The following is a 26,545-nucleotide window of genomic DNA, read 5'->3' on the forward strand; positions in this document are numbered from 1 at the left end:
TTTTTTTTTGGAAACTCTGTCTCCCAGGCTGGAGTGTAGTGGCATGGTCTCAGGTCACTGCACCCTCCACCTTCTGGGTTCAAGCGATTCTTCTGCGCCAGCTTCCTGAGTAGCTGGGATTATAGGCGCATGCTATTATGCTCAGCTAATTTGTGTATTTTTAGTAGAGACAGGGTTTCACCATGTTGTCCAGGCTGGTCTTGATCTCCTGGCCTCAAGTGATCCACCTGCCTTGGCCTCCCAAAGTGTTGGGATTACAGGTGTGAGCCACCATGCCCAGCCAGGCCTTTTTAAAGTTTTTGACTTAAAGTCTGTTTTATCTTATATAACCACCCCTGCTTTGCTTTTGGTTTCTGTTTGTGTGGAATATATTTTTTCATCCTTTTACTTCCAGGCAATGTGTGTCTACAGGTGAAATGTTTCTTGTAGGCAGCATATAGTTGGGTCATGTTTATTAATCTGTTCAGCCAAATTATATCTTTTAAGTGGAGAATTTAACCCATGTACATTCATGGTTATTATTGATAGGTAAGGACTTATTCCTGTCATTTTATTGTTTTCTGTATCTTTTGTTTCTTTCTTCCTATCTTATTTATCTTTGCAGTTTGATGGTTTTCTATGGTGGTAACATTTGACTTCTTTCTCTCATTTGTGTCTGTTCTGCCAGTGAGCTTTCTGCTTTCATGTGTTTTTATGATGGTAGATAGCATCCTTTCACTTCCAGGTGTAAGATTTCCTTAAGCATTTCTTGTAGGTCCAGTCTCATGATAATGAATTCCCTGTTTTTGCTTGTCTGGGAACAACTTTATTGTCGTTCCCATCTGATGGGAATCCCTTCTATATATCCCTTCTGTGTAACTTGAAGATTTTCTCTTGCTGTTTTTTAGAATTCTTGGTCTTTGACTTTTGACATCTTGACTACAGTGTGCCTTGGAGAAGACATTTTTGGGTTGAATCTCTTTGAGCTTCCTATGTTTGGATGTCTATATCTCTTACAAGACTTGGGACATTTTCAGCTGTTACTTCATTAAATAGGTTTTTTGTGCCTTTAGCCATCTCTTCTCTGGAACTCCCAAAATTTAAATATTTGTCACTTTGTGATGTCCCTCATTTCATGTAGGCTTTCTTTATTCTGTTTATTTTCTGACAGGGTTATTTCAGAGGGTATGTCTTTTAAGTTCCGAAATTCTTTCTTCTGCTTGACCTAGTCTACTGTTGCCCTCAGTTGTACTTTTTGTTTCATTCATTGAGTTCTTCAGTTCAGGATTGATTTAGTTCTTCTTTACAAACTCTAACTCTTTGTTGAATTTCTCATTGAGGTCATGAATTGTTTGTCTGATTTCCTTGTATTATTTATCTGTGTTTTTTTGTATCTCACTGACGTTCTTTAATATTTTTGAATTCTTTGTCAGGCATTTCTTTTTTTTTCCCATCTTTTTTTTTTTTATACTCTAAGTTTTAGGGTACATGTGCACATTGTGCAGGTTAGTTACATATGTATACATGTGCCATGCTGGTGCACTGCACCCACTAACTCGTCATCTAGCATTAGGTATATCTCCCAATGCTATCCCTCCCCCCTCCCCACACCCCACAACAGTCCACAGAGTGTGATATTCCCCTTCCTGTGTCCATGTGATCTCATTGTTCAATTCCCACCTATGAGTGAGAATATGCAGTGTTTGGTTTTTTGTTCTTGCGATAGTTTACTGAGAATGATGTTTTCCAATTTCATCCATGTCCCTACAAAGGACATGAACTCATCATTTTTTCTGGCTGCATAGTATTCCATGGTATATATGTGCCACAATTTCTTAATCCAGTCTATCATTGTTGGACATTTGGGTTGGTTCCAAGTCTTTGCTATTGTGAATAATGCCGCAATAAACATACGTGTGCATGTGTCTTTATAGCAGCATGATTTATAGTCCTTTGGGTATATACCCAGTAATGGGATGGCTGGGTCAAATGGTATTTCCAGTTCTAGATCCCTGAGGAATCGCCACACTGACTTCCACAATGGTTGAACTAGTTTACAGTCCCACCAACAGTGTAAAAGTGTTCCTATTTCTCCACATCCTCTCCAGCACCTGTTGTTTCCTGACTTTTTAATGATTGCCATTCTAACTGGTGTGAGATGGTATCTCATTGTGGTTTTGATTTGCATTTCTCTGATGGTGATGATGAGCATTTTTTCATGTGTTTTTTGGCTGCATAAATGTCTTCTTTTGAGAAGTGTCTGTTCATGTCCTTTGCCCACTTTTTGATGGGGTTGTTTGTTTTTTTCTTGTAAATTTGTTTGAGTTCATTGTAGATTCTGGATATTAGCCCTTTGTCAGATGAGTAGGTTGCAAAAATTTTCTCCCATTTTGTAGGTTGCCTGTTCACTCTGATGGTAGTTTCTTTTGCTGTGCAGAAGCTCTTGAGTTTAATTAGATCCCATTTGTCAATTTTGGCTTTTGTTGCCATTGCTTTTGGTGTTTTAGACATGAAGTCCTTGCCCATGCCTATGTCCTGAATGGTAATGCCTAGGTTTTCTTCTAGGGTTTTTATGGTTTTAGGTCTAACATTTAAGTCTTTAATCCATCTTGAATTGATTTTTGTGTAAGGTGTAAGGAAGGGATCCAGTTTCAGCTTTCTCCATATGGCTAGCCAGTTTTCCCAGCACCATTTATTAAACAGGGAATCCTTTCCCCATTGCTTGTTTTTCTCAGGTTTGTCAAAGATCAGATAGTTGTAGATATGCGGCGTTATTTCTGAGGGCTCTGTTCTGTTCCATTGATCTATATGTCTGTTTTGGTACCAGTACCATGCTGTTTTGGTTACTGTAGCCTTGTAGTATAGTTTGAAGTCAGGTAGTGTGATGCCTCCAGCTTTGTTCGTTTGGCTTAGGATTGACTTGGCGATGCGGGCTCTTTTTTGGTTCCATATGAACTTTAAAGTAGTTTTTTCCAATTCTGTGAAGAAAGGCATTGGTAGCTTGATGGGGATGGCATTGAATCTGTAAATTACCTTGGGCAGTATGGCCATTTTCACGATATTGATTCTTCCTACCCATGAGCATGGAATGTTCTTCCATTTGTTTGTATCCTCTTTTATTTCCTTGAGCAGTGGTTTGTAGTTCTCCTTGAAGAGGTCCTTCACATCCCTTGTAAGTTGGATTCCTGGGTATTTTATTCTCTTTGAAGCAATTTTGAATGGGAGTTCACTCATGATTTGGCTCTCTGTCTGTCTGTTGCTGGTGTATAAGAATGCTTGTGATTTTTATACATTGATTTTGTATCCTGAGTCTTTGCTGAAGTTGCTTATCAGCTTAAGGAGATTTTGGGCTGAGACAATGGGGTTTTCTAGATATACAATCATGTCATCTGCAAACAGGGACAGTTTGACTTCCTCTTTTCCTAATTGAATACCTTTTATTTCCTTCTCCTACCTAATTGCCCTGGCCAGAACTTCCAACACTATGTTGAATAGGAGTGGTGAGAGAGGGCATCCCTGTCTTGTGCAGTTTTCAAAGGGAGTGCTTCCAGTTTTTGCCCATTCAGTATGATGTTGGCTGTGGGTTTGTCATAGATAGCTCTTATTATTTTGAAATACGTCCCATCAATACCTAATTTATTGAGAGTTTTTAGCATGAAGGGTTGTTGAATTTTGTCAAAGGCTTTTTCTGCATCTATTGAGATAATCATGTGGTTTTTGTCTTTGGCTCTGTTTATATGCTGGATTACATTTATTGATTTGTGTATATTGAACCAGCGTTGCATCCAAAAACCCTTCAAAAAATTAATGAATCCAGGAGCTGGTTTTTTGAAAGGATCAACAAAATTGATAGACCGCTAGCAAGACTAATAAAAAAAGAGAGAAGAATCTAATAGACGCAATAAAAAATGATAAAGGGGATATCACCACCGATCCCACAGAAGTACAAAGTACCATCAGAGAATACTATAAACACCTCTACGCAAATAAACTGGAAAATCTAGAAGAAATGGATAAATTCCTGGACACATACACTCTCCCAAGACTAAACCAGGAAGAAGTTGAATCTCTGAATAGACCAATAACAGGATCTGAAATTGTGGCAATAATCAATAGCTTACCAACCAAAAAGAGTCCAGGACCAGATGGATTCACAGCTGAATTCTACCAGAGGTACAAGGAGGAACTGGTACCATTCCTTCTGAAACTATTCCAATCAATAGAAAAAGAGGGAATCCTCCCTCACTCATTTTATGAGGCCAGCATCATTTTGATACCAAAGCCAGGCAGAGACACAACAAAAAAAGAGAATTTTAGACCAATATCCTTGATGAACATTGATGCAAAAATCCTCAATAAAATACTGGCAAAACGAATCCAGCAGCACATCAAAAAGCTTAGCCACAATGATCAAGTGGGCTTCATCCCTGGGATGCAAGATTTATTTTTCATTGGAATGTTGGTGAATAATTACTGTGTTCTTTTGGAGGTGTTATGTTTCCTTGCTTTTTTATGTTTCTTGTGTTTTTTCATTCATATCTGTGCATCTAGTATAATAGTCACTTCTTCAAATTTTATGGATTGGCTTTCATAGGGAAAATACTTTTTCCTATAGATATATCTATTCTTTTGGTTGGGTCAGGCACTTTGGTTTTGATTCTGGGTGGGTAAAGTAGCATAGTTTCTGTATGATTTCTTGGGCTGTAATCAGTTATTTGTGTCTGTGAGTTTTTCAATGGCTTAGGCTGTGGTGGTTAGTGGAAGCTGTAGTAGAACTTTGCTGGGGATGACGACACCAGGTAGAGGCCAGTCTTTGGACAACAGCAGGCTGAGTGTGCTGATCCTTAGGGCTTCAGGCAGTGTTCTGTGCACCAAAGGTAGTGAGTCTGGACAGGCTGTTCCTTAGGCCTCCAGGCATTTTACTTGGGTGCCAGCAGTGGCAACAGTGTGCTGGGTGAGCATGTGGGTCCTTGGGCTCCTGGGCAATGTGTTTTGGTGATGGTAGGAGCAGCAGTGGGCTATCCCTCTGGCTCCCAAGCAGCACGCAGAATAATTACGCTGGTGGGGGGTTGTGGCGGGTCAGTCTCCAGGCTCCCTGATGTTGCACTTGAATGCAGGCTGTGGCAAGTGGGGCAGGCTGATCCCTAGCCCTCAGACAGTGTGCTTGGGTGCCGCTCATTGTTGTAGCAGCGGAAAGCTGTGTAGGCTCATTCTTAGGCCCCAGGAAGGTGTGCATGAGTGACAGGTGGGCAGGTCTGCTTTCAGGTTCCCCTCATGGTGTGTGTGGGTGCCAGTGGCAGCAGCTAGGAGGGGCATAATGTGGCATTTTTTTTTTTTTTGTCTGTGGGGAATAATTGGCATGTGACTTCAGAATTTCTTGTTTTTTTCCTTTTATATGTTGAAGAACTAAGTATTAAATAAACAGAAAACAAAAAATAAAAACTCAATGATGCATGTCTTGTTGATCTTGTGCTCTCTCCCCTATCCTTTTATCCCTCTGCAAATAGGCATCAGGGCAATAACATCATTACTAGTTGGGTAATAGTTTATAGACTTGTTTTCAAGACCAGACTGCTAGGCCCTAAGTGTCTTCAAACCCTTTATTTCGGGAAGTTAATTTTAATTTAGTTGAACGGTTTTGTGGAAGCTAGTTGTGCATATGAAGGAATACTCACATATCATTTATGCTTTATAAATAGCAACACAGACCACTATTTAAGATCCTAAAAATATTTGTGATTCATAACTCAAAATTGTTTTCTCTGAATCATTTGTAAACTTCCCTTGGTCTATAATAGATAGATCAGAATGAATGAAATTCTAAACCTCTACCCTCTGTTTTTGCTCTATCAGACATTCTTAGCCCTAATAAAAAATATTATGAAGGTTTCATATTGACTTTTTAGGAGGGATTGCCCAAATACATGTGATTCTTAAGGTAAATGTTTCTGTTGTCTACAGTATAAATACAATGCAAGTCACGAATGTGAACCACATGTATGGTTTTGAATTTTCTAGTAGCCATATTAGAAAAGTAATAACAGGTAAAATTAATAATATATTTTAACCTAATATGTTCAAAATATCATTTCAACATGTAATCGGTATAAAAAATTATTACTGACTTTTTTTTTGTATTAAGTCTTGAAATCTGTGGGATATTTTATACTTACAGCATATCTCAATTTGACCTAGCCACATTTTACTTATTACATAGCCACATGTGACAGGCAGCTACTGTATTGGACAGTCCAGGCCTACTGCAAAAGTACATAATCAGTACATCAGATTGTAGAGCTTTTTCTTAAAGCTTCCCATACTGCCATGTCTCATCACTCTGTGTCAGTGGTCCTACCTCCCCATCCCTCTTCACAGCCTTGCTTTGCCTCACTTCCATCTTCATCCCATGTTATCCTCTCTTTGACACTTTCTCCCTTTTATGCCACAAATCCTCTCCTTCTTTTTGTCAAGTTCTCTTGCATGTTTTGCTGAGATTCTTAGGAAAGAAAGTTCCATTAACAGTATGATATCCTACCTCCACAAAAAAAATGTGTTACTGGGGAAATGTAAGTTGATCTCAACAATATCAGTACCCTGGGGGAAATGAAGTTCTTCCTCCTCTAGGAAAAGTTAGGAATCTCTGATGATTGTGGATTCTGAGTGATACAGGAAGAACTGATCAGAAGCATGTAACTCGTAGCCTTTGTTTGTTTCATGAAATGTAGAATAAGAATTATGTTTTTTGCTATTATTAACACTGTTTTTAATCAGTGTCAGAAGCCAAATGTTTAATAGGTACCTCGGAAATGAGATATAAGTATACAAGTTTAGCTTTGCTGACTAGATTAGAGCAAAGGAGCATAATCAAATTTTCTTGCCAGACTATCCTGTCATTTCCTTCCTTTTTATAACTTTTTTTTTTGGTACAAAGTCTTGGCTCAGTAACCCAGGTTGGAGTGTAGTGGCACAGTCTTGGCTCACTGCAGCCTCGACCTCCCGGACTCAAGCTATCCTCTGGCCTCAGCACTCCCACCCTGAGTAGCTGGGATTACAGGTGTGTGCCACCATGCCCGGCTAATGTTTTGTATTTTTTGTAGAGGCAGGGTTTTGCCATGTTGCCCAGGCTGGTCTTGAACTCAAGCAGTTTGCCTGCCTGGGCCTCCCAAAGTGCTGGGATTACAGGTCTGTGCCACCATGCCTGGCCTATAACATTTCTTAGGATTTATATTTCTAAGATATTTTGTGATTTGCTTTGTATCTTTGACAGTGTATTATTTAGCCCCAGTTTATGAATGTACAAACATGCAGTTCCTTGTTTTGTTTGGGTTTTGCAAAGTAACTCAAAGTCAATGCAGAAAATGAAGAAAACAATTTTACAATAACCTCAAAAAGAATAAAACATTTAGGAATACATTTAACAAAACAGGTATAAAACTTATACTCTGAAAACTATAAAACATTGTTGGAAGAAATTAAGGACTTAGAGAAATGGAAAGACATCCCATGTTTATCTACTGGAGAACTTAATATTGTTCAGATATTTCCTAAGTTGATTTACATATTCAGTGCAATCCCAGCTGCCTGGTTGGCAGGAAATTTTTTGCAGAAATTGACAAGCAGATCCTCAAATTCTCTGGAAATGCAAAGTGCCCTAAATAATCAAAAGTGATTTTGAAAAGAACAAAGTTGGAGGACTCAGGCTTTCTAGTAAGCTTCTTGATTTCAAAGAGTACTATAAAGCTACAGTAACCAAAATAGTGTGGCACTGGCATAAGGATTGACTTGCAAGTTATTGCAGACTCCTTTTGTCCCTGGCCTCTGAGTTATTCCAAACTGTTAACACTAATCTACTCTAGACGTTTAAGAATTTATTAAAGTTTAGCTGATATCTTCTTGCCCACTTATGTGGTGATCACTTCTTCCAGTGGTCTGCCAAAGGCAAAACAGTTTATGTATTCTGTTTCTCTTTGGGAGAGACTTGTCATTGTATGGATTTTAAGATAAGCAGTTTCCCTTGTTATCTTACAAACTCAGCTCTTTGGTAAACTCAAGAAAAGTTATGATTTTATAGATCAGCTGGTCTTTTCTCTTGTTACAGTGGGAAGAACTTTCTCTTCTGCTTTCTACATCCTAAGCAGAGTGGAACTAATATGGTGTTTGGCATGTAACAGACTTAGCACTTGGTTAAAATTCATTTAAAGTGGGTTGAATTTACTGAATACTTATGTGCCAAGCAGTATGCTAAGCACTTACCATATCATCTCCTTTAGTCCATGCACTTATCTATGAAGTATAGGTACTGTTATTATTCCCATGTTTTACATGTCAAACTGAGGCTTAGTAGAGAAAAGGAACTGGAGGCACAGGAATAAATAATAATTTTTATTGATATTATCCAAATCACCTTCCTCCTTCTCCCAATAAAACTCTTGAATCCATGTTTCAACTTCTCCAAGGAAAGGAGATATATATATTCCTGGCATTGCAAGTTCTTATTTTCCTCATTTGATGGGAAAAGAGACACAGTATTAAAACCAGAGAAAGCTTGAAGGGACCTGGTTGAACTTTTGATTAACAGAGAGAGAGAGAGAGAGAAAAAAATATTATCTAAGGATCTCGTGGCTTTGAGTCATCAGCAGTGTTTGTTTGTTTGTTTTTTTTAATTATACTTTAAGTTCTAGGGTACATGTGCACAACGTGCAGGTTTGTTACATATGTATACAGGTGCCATGTTGGTGTGCTGCACCCATTAACTCGTCATTTACATTAGGTATATCTCCTAATGCTATCCCTCCCCCCTCCCCCCACCCCACAACAGGCCCCAGTGTGTGATGTCCCCCTTCCTGTGTCCAAGTGTTCTCATTGTCCAATTCCCACCTATGAGTGAGAACATGTGATGTTTGGTTTTTTGTCCTTGCGATAGTTTGCTGAGAATGATGGTTTCCAGCTTCATCCATGTCCCTACAAAGGACATGAACTCATCCTTTTTTATGGCTGCATAGTATTCCATGGTGTATATGTGCCACATTTTCTTAATCCAGTCTATCATTATTGGACATTTGGGTTGGTTCCAAGTCTTTCCTATTGTGAAAAGAGCCGCAACAAACATACGTGTGCATGTGTCTTTATAGCGGCATGATTTGTAATCCTTTGGGTATATACCCAGTAATGGGATGGCTGGGTCAAAATGGTATTTCTAGTTCTAGATCCCTGAGGAATTGCCACACTGTCTTCCACAATGGTTGAACCAGTTTATAGTCCCACCAACAGTGTAAAAGTGTTCCTGTTTCTCCACATCCTCTCCAGCACCTGCCGTTTCCTGACTTTTTAATGATCGCCATTCTAACTGGTGTGAGATGGTATCTCATTGTGGTTTTGATTTGCATTTCTCTGATGACCAGTGATGATGAGCATTTTTTCATGTGTCTTTTGGCTGCATAAATGTCTTCTTTTGAGAAGCGTCTGTTCATATCCTTCGCCCACTTGTTGATGGGGTTTTTGTTTTTTTCTTGTAAATTTGTTTCAGTTCTTTGTGGATATTAGCCCTTTGTCAGATGAGTAGATTGCAAAAATGTTCTCCCATTCTGTAGGTTGCCTGTTCACTCTGACGGTAGTTTCTTTTGCTGTGCAGAAGATCTTTAGTTTAATTAGATCTCATTTGTCAATTTTGGCTTTTGTTGCCATTGCTTTTGGTGTTTTAGACATGAAGTCCTTGCCCATGCCTGTGTCCTGAGTGGTATTGCCTAGGTTTTCTTCTAGGGTTTTTATGGTTTTAGGTCTAACGTTTAAGTCTTTAATCCATCTTGAATTGATTTTTGTGTAAGGTGTAAGGAAGGGATCCAGTTTCAGCTTTCTCCATATGGCCAGCCAGTTTTCCCAGCACCATTTGTTAAATAGGGAATCCTTTCCCCATTTCTTGTTTTTGTCAGGTTTGTCAAAGATCAGATAGTTGTAGATGTGTGGTATTATTTCTGAGGCCTCTGTTCTGTTCCATTGGCCTGTATCTCTGTTTTGGTACCAGTACCTTGCTGTTTTGGTTACTGTAGCCTTGTAGTATAGTTTGAAGTCAGGTAGTGTGATGCCTCCAGCTTTGTTCGTTTGGCTTAGGATTGACTTGGCGATGCGGGCTCTTTTTTGGTTCCATATGAACTTTAAAGTAGTTTTTTTCCAATTCTGTGAAGAAAGTCATTGGTAGCTTCATGGGGATGGCATTGAATCTATAAATTACCTTGGGCAGTATGGCCATTTTCACGATATTGATTCTTTCTACCCATGAGCATGGAATGTTCTTCCATTTGCTTGTATCCTCTTTTATTTCCTTGAGCAGTGGTTTGTAGTTCTCCTTGAAGAGGTCCTTCACATCCCTTGTAAGTTGGGTTCCTGGGTATTTTATTCTCTTTGAAGCAGTTGTGAATGGGAGTTCACTCATGATTTGGCTGTTTGTCTGTTATTGGTGTGTAGGAATGCTTGTGATTTTTGCACATTGATTTTGTATCCTGAGATTTGCTGAAGTTGCCTGTCAGCTTAAGGAGATTTTGGGCTGAGACGATGTGGTTTTCTAGATATACAATCATGTCATCTGCAAACAGGGACAATTTGACTTCCTCTTTTCCTAATTGATTACCCTTTATTTCTTTCTCCTGCCTGATTGCCCTAGCCAGAACTTCCAACACTATGTTGAATGGGAGTGGTGAGAGAGGGCATCCCTGTCTTGTGCCAGTTTTCAAAGGGAATGCTTCCAGTTTTTGCCCATTCAGTATGATATTGGCTGTGGGTTTGTCATAAATGGCTCTTATTATTTTGAGATACGTCCCATCAATACCTAATTTATTGAGAGTTTTTAGCATGAAGGGCTGTTGAATTTTGTCAGAGGCCTTTTCTGTATCTATTGAGATAATCATGTAGTTTTTGTTGTTGGTTCTGTTTATATGCTGGATTACATTTATTGATTTGCATATGTTGAATCAGCCTTGCATCCCAGGGATGAAGCCAACTCGATCATGGTGGATAAGCTTTTTGATGTGCTGCTGCATTCGGTTTGCCAGTATTTCATTGAGGATTTTTGCATCAATGTTCATCAGGGATATTGGTCTAAAATTCTCTTTTTTTGTTGTGTCTCTGCCAGGCTTTGGTATCAGGATGATGCTGGCCTCATAAAATGAGTGAGGGAAGATTCCCTCTTTTTCTATTGATTGGAATAGTTTCAGAAGGAATGGTATCAGCTCCTCCTTGTACCTCTGGTAGAATTCAGCTGTGAATCCATCTGGTCCTGGACTTTTTTTGGTTGGTAAGCTATTAATTATTGCCTCAATTTCAGAGCCTGTTATTGGTCTATTCAGAGATTCAGCTTCTTCCTGGTTTAGTCTTGGGAGAGTGTATGTGTCGAGGAATTTATCCATTTCTTCTAGATTTTCCAGTTTATTTGCGTAGAGGTGTTTATAGTATTCTCTGATGGTACTTTGTATTTCTGTGGGATCGGTGGTGATATTCCCTTTATCATTTTTTTTGCGTCTATTTGATTCTTCTCTCTTTTCTTCTTTGTTAATCTTGCTAGTGGTCTATCAATTTTGTTGATCTTTTCAGAAAACCAGCTCCTGGATTCATTGATTTTTTGAAGGGTTTTTTGTGTCTCTGTCTCCTTCAGTTCTGCTCTGATCTTAGTTATTTCTTGCCTTCTGCTAGCTTTTGAATGTGTTTGTTCTTGCTTCTCTAGTTCTTTTAATTGTGATGTTAGGGTGTCAGTTTTAGATCTTTCCTGCTTTCTCTTGTGGGCATTTAGTGCTATAAATTTCCCTCTACACAAACAGTGTCTAGGTTTTATAACAGGTGAATGACAGAATGACTGTCATGGCTTTGCTGCCGCTTTCCACTTTCCCGTTTTCTTTCTTTTGCTTCCAGTGTGAAGTTCAGCTTTTTTTATAGGACGGTAGAAGTTTAATTTGTTACCTCTTTTATTAATTCCTTCACTAGCCTGCTATATGCGCATTCCTTAAGGTAGGTCTCATGCTAAGGACATTAAGTATAACTACTTGTACCACTTAATTTGTCTTAACAAATGCCTTTGTAAGCTGTCTCTTCACCCTTTAATACATTCAACAAAAAATGAAGTAAAAAAGTTTTTTTGAATTTTATTTAAAAACTTTTTTTCATTTTTGTTCACTTCCAGAAAAGAAACTATGAGCCTGGTCAGTAAGCTCAATTAAAACAAATATTATTAATTAATCTCTTCAGCTATTCTCTAAGCTTCATTTTCCAAGATGTGCCATTTATAACTCACAACAGTATTCAGTCTGTTTTCTCGTGTGCTGGTTAGAGATGCAAGTTGAGTTTCATGCATTGCCTGTCTGCTGGAATTTCAACACTTTTTCAGCAGTTCCATATGTATAGTATAAACTGGGTGATAAGCACCTGATCATTAACTGTATCTGTGAGTAGAATTAATACAGAGACTATGCCAAAGGTTGAGGAATGGGAACATGTAGAGAAAGGGAGGAGGATTGTTTATGTATAGGAATATATTTTACAATAGCCAGGTTTAATGTAACCGGCACTTAACGTGCTTCTTCCTTTCTAGTTATCAGGGAATACCAAGAGCAGAGAGAGCATCCAGGAACCTAGATTTGATTACTACAATCATGAAGTTCCTGATATTGACCTCAGTGATTGTGAATTCCCACATGTCATTGAAATTTATGACTTTCCCCAAGAATTTCGTACTGAAGACCTTCTACGGGTTTTCTGCAGTTATCAGTGAGTATGCAAATGATTGTGGATGTTAGGGAGGGTGAGATGAAGTCTTTAAAAAATGTTTTCTGAGAAATCATCTCTTGTTTTTTATATCCCCTGTTTTTCATATTTTAGCATCAGGCTGGTTTATTGTCTTTTCCAGGTCCAGTAGAAATTTTCTATATTAAACTACCGTTCTAAGTTCCTTAAAAATGTCAGGTAGCCTTTCTAGCCCCCATTTTAGCATTTAAGAAGACTGTCATCAGTGATGACTTCATGGTGCATTTAGTCCATTAATATATATTGTAATTGTCGATATATTTGGATGTATTGTCAGATTGCCTGCCATCTTTATGTGTTTATTTGTCCTATTTTTTTCTTTCTTGCCTTCTTTTGGGGTCACTGCAGCCTCGACTTCCTGGGCTCAAGCAATCCTCCCAGCTTAGCCTCCCAAGTAGCTGGGACCACATGTGTGTGTCACCATGCATGGCTAATTTTTGTATTTTTTTGTAGAGACAGGGTTTCACCATGTTGCCCAGGTTAGTCTCAAACTCCTGCACTTAAGCCATCCGCCTACTTCAGCCTCCCAAAGTGCTGGGATTACAAGTGTGAGTTACCACGCCTGGCCTCAACTAAGTTTTTATAGACAAAATAACTTCTTTTTTACGCTCTGCTCCTGTTTCATTGGTTTAATTTTATTTAATTCCATGGTGAAAATATCAACTCACACTGATATATGTGGGTTTGAGAACACTTGCACTAACCCTTGGTATGTGTATAGCTGATACTTATATAGGAGAAGTTAAAAGAGTTAGAAGTATATACCTTTGTATATTTAGCTTATAAGAAAAAAATAAGCTTCAGGAATAAAGAGATGATAATCCAGAAAGAAAGTTATTAAGAAGATTTTCAGGGTCTGGAAGAAAGTCAGTATCAAGAAGAATTATACTTTAATGTTTCAGTCCTGATATTTAAAATGAACCAGGTCTGTAGTGTGATATAACAAATTTAAATTTAAAATTCACCTTGAATGTGTAAGATTCTATATAAGTCAGGGTATAGCCCTTAACTTTTTCTTAAAGGATAAGTAAATATTTTAGACAACTCTGCCATTGTTAAACAGAAGCAAGCAAAAACAATACATAAATGAGCGTGGCTGTAAACTAAAACTTTATTTATAAAAACAAGTGTTCTGTTTTATATGAAGTTCTAGAACAGGCAAAACTAGCAGCCATGTACTTGTTTAATCAGTTAAACTTAATTTGGTGGGGAGCATCAGTTCTATAACTAACAGAAAGAAAGGGTGAATGGATCCTGGATGACAGTTAATCTCTGCCATAAACTTTAAATGTATAGTGTGTAGGTCAGTCTTACTTATTAGAATTAGGTTAAAATCTAGTATCAGAACCTGTTCAACATAAAATTCATAATAGATTTTTTAAAAGCAGTCAGAGGGATCAAATCCTGTTAGAACTACCTTAGACTGTCATAAATAATGATGATTCTTAAAACTAAGGATCATTTTGTTGATGTCTAGAATTTCTTGAAGATCAGTTAACTCTTACAAACTATTTACTTCCCTTTGCTTTGTTTCTTGATAATCTCACCTGCAAGACCATGTTTCTATCAAATTCAAAAACATTCCCCAAAGAGAAAAATTTTAAAGGATTATGAAATTTTGAAGTATAAAAGGCCCTCTAGAACCCATCTGTGATTTATAAAAATGAAAATATTAATATTGATGAAATTGCTATTAATAATAAAAGTAATGAACACCATTAATTTATTAGATGCCCATGAAGTGCTCAACACCATCTTCTTTGCCTTGTCATGGATGTTCTCATTTCCATTTTCACAACAACTCTGTGGGGAACATACTTTGCTCATTTTTACAGATGAGCCGACCTAGCTTCAAGAGAGGTTAAACTTGCCCAGGGTCTCAAGGTGGCAGAACCCTGAGTCCATGAGCATTTTTAAGCTCTTAGCTGAAAAATATAACTGTTATGTCATCATCCTGACATTCCTTGTGCTCTTCTCCAAAATAAAAGTGTTTTTCTAGTACTTAAATGTTCATTCTTTTGATGCTTTCTAATCTGGTCTGATATTTCTCTTATCATGATTTCTTTCATCCTGAATTTTTCTGACTTTGCCACATAATTCTTTCCAATTTTTTCTTATTTTTTTAACCTCCCTTCTGCAACAAGTGAAGAATAGATCAGCCTCTCTGATTATAGTTGCCCCCTTTTTTCCCCATTACTTGACTTTTTTAAAAAAATTGAATGACATCTTCAGTATAGTCTCCCCTACCCCATTCTCTTCTCTTTCTGTCTCTGTCCTCAAGGACAGAGTTTACATTTGCATTAAATCCAGGTGACCTTCCCTGCCTCCCTACTCCTCTTATATTCTACCTCTCCTCTGCTTCCTCTTTCCGTTTCTTCTCATTCCCTGCCCATAAGAACATCTCTTGTAAATAGTGCATTAAATACTTTACATCACCAAGGGACTTGTGAGGATTAATTAGTTGATGTCTATAAAATGGCTGAGAATGTAAAATACTCCTGGGTACTTGTTTATGATGGTATTATTGCTTTTAAAATTCAATGGCTTCTTCTGTCCTCCAAGCTGTTTTCTGTGTCATTATCCCCATTCCACCTGTGCACTCGTTGAGTGTTTCTATCTTGTGAAATGCTTTATGAGATTTTATTTGTGAGATGTTTCATAAAAGTAAATTTTATTTTAGGAAATAAAATTGTTTTTTGTGTTGCAGAAAGAAAGGATTTGATATTAAATGGGTGGATGATACACATGCCCTAGGAGTATTCTCCAGTCCAATTACAGGTATTCACCCAGTGGCTTTCAATCTTCCTTTCTTATTGTTCATTTTCTCATGCTACTTTTTCTATTTCCCTTCTATTTGAGCAAGTTGGCATCTTATTCAGCCAGTGTAGGTAATAGGGCAGTTAGTGGTTTTTTTGAGGTAAGTTACTTTGGTACCCATTCTCACCTTTCACCTTAGTCCAGTGGTATTTGGAGAGATAGAGTCAACACCTTCCAAGGTTATTTGTACACATAACTATCTGTCATGATAGTACATAAACAGATTAAGGTAGAGATTGAAGAATCCAATGGGGCTAACTCTTACAATATTGGTGATTTTTTTTTTCCATCCTAGACAAGTGAATTTAATTAGCCCTTTAACCTGTCTAGTGAGAAATTATAATACATACCCTCTGAATATATGATTGGGCCTTCTTACATATACCATTGGCCTCATGATAGATCTGATGCAGAGGCATTGAAAGAAAATAGAGATATTGAAACGTTAGTTCCTATCTGAACCACCTAGAATATGGATCTGCAAAATTATTCTATAAAGGGCCAAACAGTAAATACAATATTTTAGGCTTTGTGGGGCATCAGGTCTCTGTCACTACTTAACTCTGCTGTTGGAGCAAGAAAGCAGCCATAGACAATATACAAACCAAATGGGCATGGGTCTGCTTCAGTAAAATAATAAAATTACTTTGTAAATAAATATAAAAACAGGTGGTTGGCTGGATTTGGTCATGGAGCCATAGTTTGCTGATACCTGATCTAAAATAATTACTGCCACATTGATCCTTAGATCTGTCTCTTTTGCTTGCTTTGAAAAAAAAGCATAACATCTAGGAAATACTAAGAGCTATCCCTAGTTTTTCCTTTGCGTCACTCTACTTCATGTCTTCTGCTTCCTTTTATTCCTCTTTGCAGCTCGTGATGCGTTGGGTATTAAACACACCATGGTGAAGATTCGTCCCTTGTCACAGGCCACAAGAGCAGCCAAGGCCAAAGCTAGAGCTTATGCCGGTGAGTCTATAATCTCTGGGTTTTTTTCTTGCTGATGGTGGTATTATTGTTCTTTCCAGAAGTTTTATAGCATCCAGACATCTAAAGACATATCACTTTTATTTTTAGTGTTAAAAGAAATATGTTTTTAAGAAAAAATAAATAAAAGGGAAATGACCACGTTGGAAATATGGCATCTGAGCGGCCACTTGGAGTGTGTGAGAACTAACTGCAGGCAATGCAGCAACCAGTTTCTGATGACATCCCTACCTAGTTTACCTCTGTGTTTAGCTGCCTGATAGAGTCACTGTAAGATACTTTGTTAATGCAGATAATGAAGCCAGGGTTGTTTGTGCTTTGCCATGTTAATTTCCTCTGATCATCATCTATCAGACTTGTATTAATTACTGCTGATGCAGCCCTTGTTAGTCTATTTTGTATGTTAATTACTGAGTTAAATCACTTGAAGCTAGAGTGCTCTCTCTTCTTGACTCCTTCCTACTCCTTTCCTTTCTTCCATTCAGAGTTCCTCCAGCCAGCAAAGGAGCGTCCTGAGACTTCAGCAGCCCTAGCCAGAAGGTTAGTCATCAGTGCCCTTGGGGTTCGAAGTAAGCAGAGCAAAACCCAACGAGAAGCAGAGCTCAAGAAACTGCAAGAAGCCAGAGGTGAGCTGAAAGGGTGGTGTTCTTCTCTAGGCCCTTCAGAGCTCACTGTAAGGCATGTGTTTAAAAAAAAATGAATGAAGCCCATTCCATTTTTGTCATTTCTGTTTCCTAGAAGCCTCCTAAGTGTATAGAAATTTTCATGCCTTACGTCCAGGAGAAGATGTTTCAGGATTGTCTGCCTGTTTCACACACCAAGACATTGTAATCCACGCTCCTACTGTTGTTTTCGAAGAGATAGGTTTGGTCTTCTCAGCTCATCCATGGCTTTTCCTACAGTTTTTCTATGAGAAAAATTTTCCTGTGAAAACAGATAGTGTCCTAGGCAGAAAACATTTGCTATGGTTTTACTGGGCCACGATTGCCATGATATTGCCCTAATGTTATCAAATGGTTTAGATCTGAGGTAGAAGACAAATTTAGGAAAAGCCAGCAACTGACATTGATGATAACAACTGTAGGAGGTATTTTTGTCTTTTTAAGACAGTCCTGAGTGGCTCCATTAGAGTACATCTAGATTTACCTGTCTTCTGATTATTTTCCAGTATCCAAGAGTTCTCAGAAAAATATTTCCCCTGATCCACAAGCAGAGTTTTTCTTTCTTATAGTTTGGAGTTGAAGTTAAAATCTCTCTCTCCTCTACAGGCTGTTGAATTGTATGTAAAGGCTTGGGACTCTGGTGTGGCACTTAAGTACTTTTTATCAACCTTCAGGCTTTAGACAGTCTCATTGCCTTAGCCCACAATTCCTGGAATCTATGAAGGCAATTTATTCTGAAAATTCCACTTACCGAAAAGTAACTTCATTTTTCCATTAAACGAATTGAAGTTTCAAACTCCTTATTTATTGCTGGTCTAACAAGGCCATTAATACTTCCTGTCCTCTCTGCTTTGGTGATAGCAGGCAGCTTGCGGACTCCCAGCTGCACTGGCCAGATAACCAGTGACAGAGTGTGTCATGGCAGGTGCTAGAGTTTCAGAGTTGAACCCAACTAATTTTTGAAACCTTAATGATTATAATGAGGCAGTTTCCATGTTTTCCAATGATTGTTTACTCAAAGGCCTCCTACAGACTATAGAAACATAACCGGATTCCTTGGGTTTTTATAGATGGCAATAACAGAACTAGATTAAAGATGAATGTACAGTGTCCTTAACCCTTTGTTAATTGGTTGTCTCTGAAGAAAATGATTTCTGTGTGATAACAGTGATATCTGTAAAAGGGGATATGACTCCCTTTGCCATGTTATCATGCTTCTCTGTGGGTGTATATCACCTGTATCTCTACAGATCCTGCAGCAGTGGTTTTGCGTGGATATCATCTTGAGTATTCCCTTTTCTTTCTCTAGGTGCATCAGCATGCAGCTCCACTTGAAGTATTTGTTTTAAATGTCTGGCTATGCAAAGGACATTTCAGTGATGCAATTAAAAATGATTCTGTTGACTAAGCGGGTACCCTATTGCTTTTCTAAAGAAGGCCTTTATTTGTGAATAGAGACCCACTGTGATAAGTTCCTCCTACCTATTGGTGCTGAGGCTGTATGGATTATGAGGACTCTTTATTATGCTCCAGCGTGCTACCATTCTTTATATCTGAGGAAATGCATCTGGAAGATTTCCTGATGTATTTCTTTCTGGCATCTTTCTGTATTGGGCAGATACTTATATGCTTGCCTGCATGGAGCCCAGGCTTTAAATGTTTTTTTTCAGTGGAAACTTTACTGTTTTAGGTATTAGACTCTGGAATCTCACTTCCTGGGTCCACATCTTAGGTCTGCCATTTACTGTCTGTGTGACCTTGAGAGGGTAGGTAAGTAACTTACTTACTTTCTGGAGGCCTCTGTTTTCTCATCCTTAAATAGAGCTCAAGCAAGTTAATCCATGAAGGATACTTAGTCATCTTCAAAAAACCATAGGTACTCTCTTGCTCCTGTTTCTATAGGCCTATAATGAGTTATATGGTAAGTGTTAGCTGCTGTTGTTTTTGTTAGTAATAATAGAAATATCATTATATGGTGAATCCAGCACAGATTTCAGTGCATATTTTTGTCATTACTCTTTTTATTTTAAAATTCCTGTAATCATCTGTTAGCTCCATTTGGCATTCACTGAGCACCTGCCCTGTGCAGAGCATTGTGTTCCCTGTTTAGGAGAATTAGAAAGATGGCAAGATTTTGTTCCTCTCCTTAAGCCTTACAGTCTAGTGGAGATAATCTGCCTTGAGTGGGGAAGAAAATATGTTCCTCTTTTAGGTATTTTAAGCAGTTGTTTTTCCTCTCACTTCAGTTCTGAAGATTTTAAGATTAAAAACCATAAATGGTTTTTGTTGATTAAAAGGACAGGAAGGAAACTCCATCATAACTTACAGGTTATGATGATATTGCATTATGATAACTCTGTGACCAGTGATACCATCTTGAGTTTAGAGCTGACCCAGAGAAGTTAAACTGGCCTAAGGTCACCCAGCTGGTAAACTGAAAGAGAAGGCATCTGAATCTAGGTACCGCTGATTAAAACCCATGCTTCTTCTGTAATACTGTAATCCCCCTTAAAGGACTTTTGCAGTTATTGACATTTTCTCCCAGAAAAAAATACTTACATAAAACATTTTTTAAAGTCTCCAGGAACAAAATATGACAAGCTTCTTTGTTATCTGTACCAATGGTTAGCAGCTTTTCACTGTCAGAAAAATCTTCCTTAGGTCTAACTTAAATCTGCATGACAGTTTAAACCAGTGTCCTCTTGTTTTTTCCTTAGTAGAAATAGAGAATATCTGCATACTATTTTGTTCTAACAACTTTAACGCTAAAGATTAGGGGCAGATCGTTTAGAAATGAGGAAATCTGGGCTCTAATAGAGCTTTTGCCATTAACTAGCTGTGTGGCCATGGGCAAGTCTCTGTGCCCCCTGGTTTCCAGCAAAGCGAAAGTACTCCTCAGCCTACCTAATCATGGAGAATTTTTTGAGCACAGAATAAGTTAACATATGTAAAAATGTTTGGAAAAGTGCTTTACTAATTCAGGATATGATTATTGATACGACTGTTAAGAATTTAATGTTCATTATAATATGAGCTTGTAATGACAAATACGTATTATATACTGCTACTCTCCATCCATTAAAAGTGGCAGATATTGTTAAATCAGTCATGACATTCTTTCTTGGTGAGTTTTGACATGACCATTGCCAATTTATCAGAATTAGCATGGGAATTGAAATCTATATATCATCCTGTTATAATATGGTATAATAATCTCCCAGCCTTTCTTTCTCCCGCTTGAAGAGTTCTGCTGTCTGGCAACAGTGCCTGGTACATAAAAAGATACTCAGTACATGTTCATTGACCAAATACATGGATGACATTGGTTACTCTAATTTTTCTTTGTAAATCTTGACTCTACTCTGAATGCTAAGTCCTCCATGTTTTTCTTTATAAAACCCAGAATGTGAAACCTTCCTAATTAAGAATTTTGAATTTGTGATTTTGAGTTTTAAGTACTTTTCTGCTATATTTTTCACTCTACTTTGATTATTTATTTATTTATTGAGACAGGGTCTCACTTTGTCACCCAGGCTGGAGTGCAGTGGCACGATCACAGCTCTCTGCAGCCTCAACGTCCCAGGCATAAGGAATCCTTCCACCTCAGCCTCCTGAGTAGCTGGGACTACAGGCATGTGCCACTATGCCGGCTAATTTTTTCCTTTTTGTAGTGATGGGGTCTCTCTATGTTGCCTAGGCTAGTCTCAAACTCTTGGACTCAAGTGATCTCCTGCCTTGGCCTCCTAAAGTGCTGGAATTACAGACCTGAGCCACTGTGCCCAGCCTAAAACCACATTTTAAAGACCAAACTCAGGGCCAGGCATGGTGGCTCACTCCTGTAATCCCAGCATTTTGGGATGCCAAGGTGGGCGGATCATCTGAGGTCAGGAGTTTGAGTCCAGCCTGGCCAACATGGTGAAACCCTGTCTCTACTAAAAATAGAAAAATTAGCTGGGCATGGTGGCGCGCACCTGTAGTCCCAGCTACTCAGGAGGCTGAGGCAGGAGAATCGCTTGAACCTGAGAGGCGGAGGTTGCAGTGAGCCGAGATTGCACCACTGTACTCCAGCCTGGGCAACTGAGCAAGACTCCATCTCAAAAAAATAAAAAACAAAATAAAGACCAAACTCAGGAATGTATATAAAATTTTCCCATGTTCCACTCATCCAGATATTTGATTCCCACCTAAAACTGGACTTAGATATCATTACCTCTCAGAATAAGCTATCTTCTCATTTTCAAAGCCTGCTACAATTTTATTTTAATTTATTTTCATTTTATTCTTGAAGGTAGGTGATTAATTGGCTGGTTCTGAAAGGCCATCTTTTGGGTCACAAGCCTGAAAGGCAAAGTAAGTAAACAGTAGCCCGCTCACCTAGTTTGATTAATTAAATCACAAAGAACTTCAAACCATCTCTATAAGATAGTAATAAATTTAATCACAGTTCATACCTTCTGAAAACCTTCTTTAGACTTTCCATTATTCTGCCTTAAAGGGCAGTGCGGCATTGCTGATTCATAATCTAGGTCTTAGGGTATTTTCTTGGTGTCTTTTCTCCCCTGATGTCTGAAGTTCATTTCTAACCACATTTTTTTTTTTCATTTTAATGTGACTTTTTTTCTGTGATGTAGCGTTTACTCATTTTTTGGTGTCAATTGCTGTTTAATAAACCTACTACCTTTGCCTAGATCAGAGATGAAAATGTTAACCTAGGACTAACTAACTGACCAGGTCGCCAGCTGTTGCTAAAATAAATAGTACATGGTTCCTTGTGTTAACACTTAATACATTGATAATTATTCCACTCTCTAGAGTTAAATGCCCCCTTGTGGGATTCAGACTGTATTTTTCCATATATTATTATATAAATATTTGGTAAACTTAAAATCTAAAACTTTGCTAAAATTAAGAGGTTATTTAGATTACTTCTCCTTAATCTACTATGTCTGTCACTCTATAAAAGAAGGGAATAAGATTCATTTGACCAGACACGTTCTTCACAAAGCATGTTGTCTATTGTTCTGTATGTGACTACAGTAGATTTTGTGATTATTTTTCATAGATCTAGAATAAATTTTGAAAGTCTTTAATTTACATCCTCTCTCTGCTTTTTTTAAAACATGACACCAAACTGGCCCTTTTACAATCTTCAACGCTTTACATTCTCTTATGTAAAGTCTTGACTGCACCGTGATTGCAGGCAACTCATTTAATATAATCATTTCTGTTGATTGATTTATTATATCGGAGAATGAAAGTTTACAGGGCCAGCCAATGTGAATGTTTTAGGTCAGTCATTTTGTGCTGAATTTTCTATTTTTTCTTAATTCCTTGCCCTTGTGTCTACTATTGGGCTTTCTCTTTATTCTTTTTTTTTTTTTGAGACGGAGTCTTGCACTGTCCCCTAGGCTGGACTACAGTGGCGCGATCTCGGCTCACTGCAAGCTCCGCCTCCTGGGTTCACGCCATTCTCCTGCCTCAGCCTCCCAAGTTAGCTGGGACTACAGGCACCCGCCACTGCGCCCGGCTAATTTTTTGTGTTTTTAGTAGAGACGGGGTTTCGCTGTGTTAGTCAGGCTGGTCTTGATCTCCTGACCTCATGATCCACCCGTCTCGGCCTCCCAAAGTGCTGGGATTACAGGCGTGAGCCACCGCGCCCGGCCTCTCTTTATTCTTTTAATTGTTGGAGGTGAAGTTAGTAGGAGCTTTGTTTCATGCAGTTTATCAGCTATTATCTGCTTTCCTTTCTCTTTAATAAAGGGACATGTTTCTTTGTCTTTCTGTTTATACAATTTTTTTCATATTTTTTCCCTTGTAGATATTTTCAGATGTCAGGATAGTAGAAAGTGTGCTGGTGAAGAATTAAGGATCTGGGTCCCAGATTCAGTTCTTTCACTGGCTGTGTAACTTTAGGCAAGTCATTTCAGCTCTCTGAGCTTCTGTTTCCTCATCTTTAAAATAAAGAAATTATTATTTCCTATCCTGACCTACATTTCTCTATTCTATTCATGTTCTTGTATTTCTAAATTTACACCTCACATTTTCACTATTTCTTTGTGCTTCTCAATTTGTCTTCCTACTCTTACTAGTTTTTTCATATGGCTTACCATTAGAATCTATTTACTTTTATTAGAAAGTGTTAGGAAATGTTTCAGGCCGGGCACAGTGGCTCACGCCTGTCATCCCAGCACTTTGGGAGGCCGAGGTGGGCAGATTACCTGAGCTCAGGAGTTCAAGACCATTCTGGCTAGCATGGCGAAACCCTGTCTCTACTACACATAGAAAAAAATTAGCCAGGCATGGTGGCATGTGCCTGTTACTCAAGAGCTACTCAGGAGACTGAGGCATGAGAATTGCTTGAACCTGGGAGGCGGAGGTTGCAGTAAGCCAAGATCACACCACTGCACTCCACCCTGGGTGACAGAGCGAGACTGCATCTCCAAAAAAAAAAAAAAAAAAAAAAAGAGGTTCAGAATTCTGAACTTTCCAGATTTTAGAAAGGTAATATGGTATCTGTCTTATAACGCCAAAATCAGACACATTAATATTTCTGCAGCACAGTGTGTGACTGTTCACACTAAATGGGATATGTAAAGACTATAAATAGCTTCGTATCCTTTCAAGTTAGATTTGCCTCCATCGATTAATTTTGGCCCCAAGCTTTAAAGAAAGCAATAACTTTGTTTTCAGAATTGTTTTGATTTTGGAATTGTGTGTTATGGGCCTGTTATATTTTTCTACTGCTCTTGGATCTCTTCTCATATTACTCTTAAAGATTTAAGTTTCACACCTTATTGAAAAATTGGAGTTCTAATAATTTACTTTTCTGGTTTCTTCATATTTCCTTGGGATGTAGAACCAGATTTTGATTGCTTTCATCCATTGCCTTTAGATCTCCTCCTAACTTCTCCATGTTTGTAAGAATCAAGAGCATGCTGCCTTCCTAAAAAATTCTGGAATCCATTAGACAAACCAGTTATCCTTTGTGCTGTCTCCTAGAGAACCCCAGTGCAGTTCAAGGCCTGCCTCAGTTCCAGGGCACTCTACCAGCCTTCATTTTGCAATTTGCAGACCACTGTTTTTTGCCTCTTGTAACTTTGCTGCTATATTCAGATAATGCCACAAGATGGTGCCCAAATAGCAGTGAATTTCTTTTTCTCACATTTCCAAGTGCCAGTCAGCTTCATAACTAACTTCTTTGCCCTTAAAGTACAGTCAAATACAGTATAGGAATGTTGTAAGGGATTCTGCTGATGAGGAAAGATGTATCAGAATAGCAAGTGTTTATTCTGAATTCATCTCAATTTCTGTAATCTCACCTTGGTTCATGACTCGCTAAACCTTATACAGGCATTATCAATTTGGAACAGTAAGAAGGAAGCATTTAGGCTTACCATCTATGATGTAGGCTTATCCCCATTTTATGGTGTCAAGATAAATGACTAGCCATGCAATTGGAACTGGTATTGTGGCACCTAAAGGAGCGCTTGGGTCACCAGACTGTTGTATGGTCCATATTTTCTCAGACCTTGGTGAAAGTATTAAGGAGAACCAAGCTTCTATATTAAAAATTGAAGATGAATTATCCAGATTTGTATATTTTTTGTTTTTAGAAATAGTTTTAGTTTTCCATATTGTAATTGTATATTCCAGAAGATTTCTGGCTCCTGGAAGTGCTCTGAAAATATTGAAATGTGGTTTGCCTCTGAAATATTTTTTCAATAAAGTTTTAGAGAGGAGATATGAGTAAAGCCCAGGGGCTACCATTTCCATTTAAGCAACAAAATAGAAGAATATCAATATATATCCTTGATACTTATTGAAATATTTGTAAAGATCAGTAAGCTGAGAATAATGGGCAATTGTGTTGAAGCACTAAACATAGTTGAAAAGTAGAATTTAAATGTGTATTGGCAAGACTAGAATCTGAGTCCCTACTAGATTCTGACTTATTCCATATACTTCTAATAGCCTCAGATATTTTTTATTATATAGTAGTAAATGTAATGACTTACAGTAGTATCATTTTCACTTACAAAGCACTTAGGAAATTAAAGGAATTAACTCTTGTTATCAGGTAAGAGAGACCAGGATATCCACTTGTCTCATGACTAAAGTTTGCCTTGTAATTTGGATTAAGGGAAAGTCATTGGTTATATGAAGTAGACAACTGTGGTTAATACTGCTCTTATTTACAGAGAGAAAGCGGTTGGAAGCCAAGCAACGGGAAGACATCTGGGAAGGCAGAGACCAGTCTACAGTTTGAACATCACTCAATGAAAGGGATAATTCCATGAATCAGAAAATGTTTCCATAGCTTTCAGATAAGATGATCCTTCCAGAGCTCTATGTACATGCAGATGTGCATGTTAAAGAGATAAAGTGATCGAGACAAGGACTGACTGGGTATAGAAGGAAGACAGACTCCTGTCTTCACTCCTAAATGCAGTTCTTTGGAATCACCCTACTGTGGTGGGCGTAGTAGGGAGCCATCAGCTAGGAAGAAACGTGGGAGATGTGAATTCCAAGAGTTCCCTGGACAGGGCAAGTCATGTTAGCGTGGGTCACACTTCCAAGATATTTAAAGCAAATACAAAACAGAACAGAGGATTCAAACTGCAAGTATGGGAGATTTAGGCCCTGCAGAGGCAGAGCATTCCTTAGTATCTCACAAAGCAGAATAATACCGGAGGCAGAGTAGGGGGTGGGTAGAGAGCAGTTAGTACACAGAGGCAGAACAGTGTCTGGTTTACTTGGCATACACAGAATCTGCACTGCCGGTTCCAGAACTCCAAAGTTGGTGAACTACAGGAGATGTGGGTATTTAGACTCCAAAGTTTATACTGAGCTCAGTGCCTGGGACCGCTCCAGCTGCACTGCAGCCAGGGGGGATACCAGCTTCATTCCTCAGAGTAAACCAACCTTGGGAGCTGTGTGCCAGTTCCAGTGTAAGCAGTAATACCATGTTGTAAGAGGGAACATTAAAGCCCATTTTATGACATATATCACTATGGCGTTTGTTGGTTTTTGTCATTCCAGCAAAGAAATAGGAGAGCAGCTTTCTTCTTATCCTCATGCCTATCAGGCTGTGCATAAGTTAAATGGATCTGTTGTTTTTATTGAATCCCAGTGAGTAGAGAATTGATCATATCTCTGCCTCAGTATACTACAAAAGTGATTATCCTGGGACTGGTATGTGGTAGCTCCTCTCCCCTTCATATCTTCCTTGTACACCCTCATTCCAACCTTTTTCTTGCTTTCTGCTATCTCTGCAAATCTGATACCCTGAAGAAGACATGTGGCACACCAGCATG

The 26,545-nt window shown here is 38.4% G+C and overlaps 1 protein-coding gene across 40 annotated transcripts in view; it reads left to right on the forward strand.

Moving 5' to 3' along the window:
* The window catches only part of R3HCC1L (R3H domain and coiled-coil containing 1 like), a 108,990-nt gene extending 82,754 nt beyond the window's left edge, over window positions 1-26,236 (forward strand). For 35 of the 40 annotated variants that reach the window (XM_063710372.1, XM_055352691.2, XM_019035551.4 and 32 more), the window contains 5 exons: window positions 12,554-12,729; window positions 15,473-15,543; window positions 16,456-16,551; window positions 17,055-17,195; window positions 25,430-26,236. In XM_063710372.1, the coding sequence (XP_063566442.1) occupies window positions 12,554-12,729; window positions 15,473-15,543; window positions 16,456-16,551; window positions 17,055-17,195; window positions 25,430-25,497 (552 nt within the window). In that variant the 3' untranslated portion in view covers window positions 25,498-26,236. The other 5 variants (XM_055352692.1, XM_055352694.1, XM_055352695.2 and 2 more) reach the window with 2 other exon arrangements.
* The last annotated feature ends 309 nt before the right edge of the window (window positions 26,237-26,545 follow it).

Source organism: Gorilla gorilla, chromosome 8, assembly GCF_029281585.2.
Source record: "Gorilla gorilla gorilla isolate KB3781 chromosome 8, NHGRI_mGorGor1-v2.1_pri, whole genome shotgun sequence".
In the NCBI taxonomy this organism is placed as follows: Eukaryota; Metazoa; Chordata; class Mammalia; order Primates; family Hominidae; genus Gorilla; species Gorilla gorilla.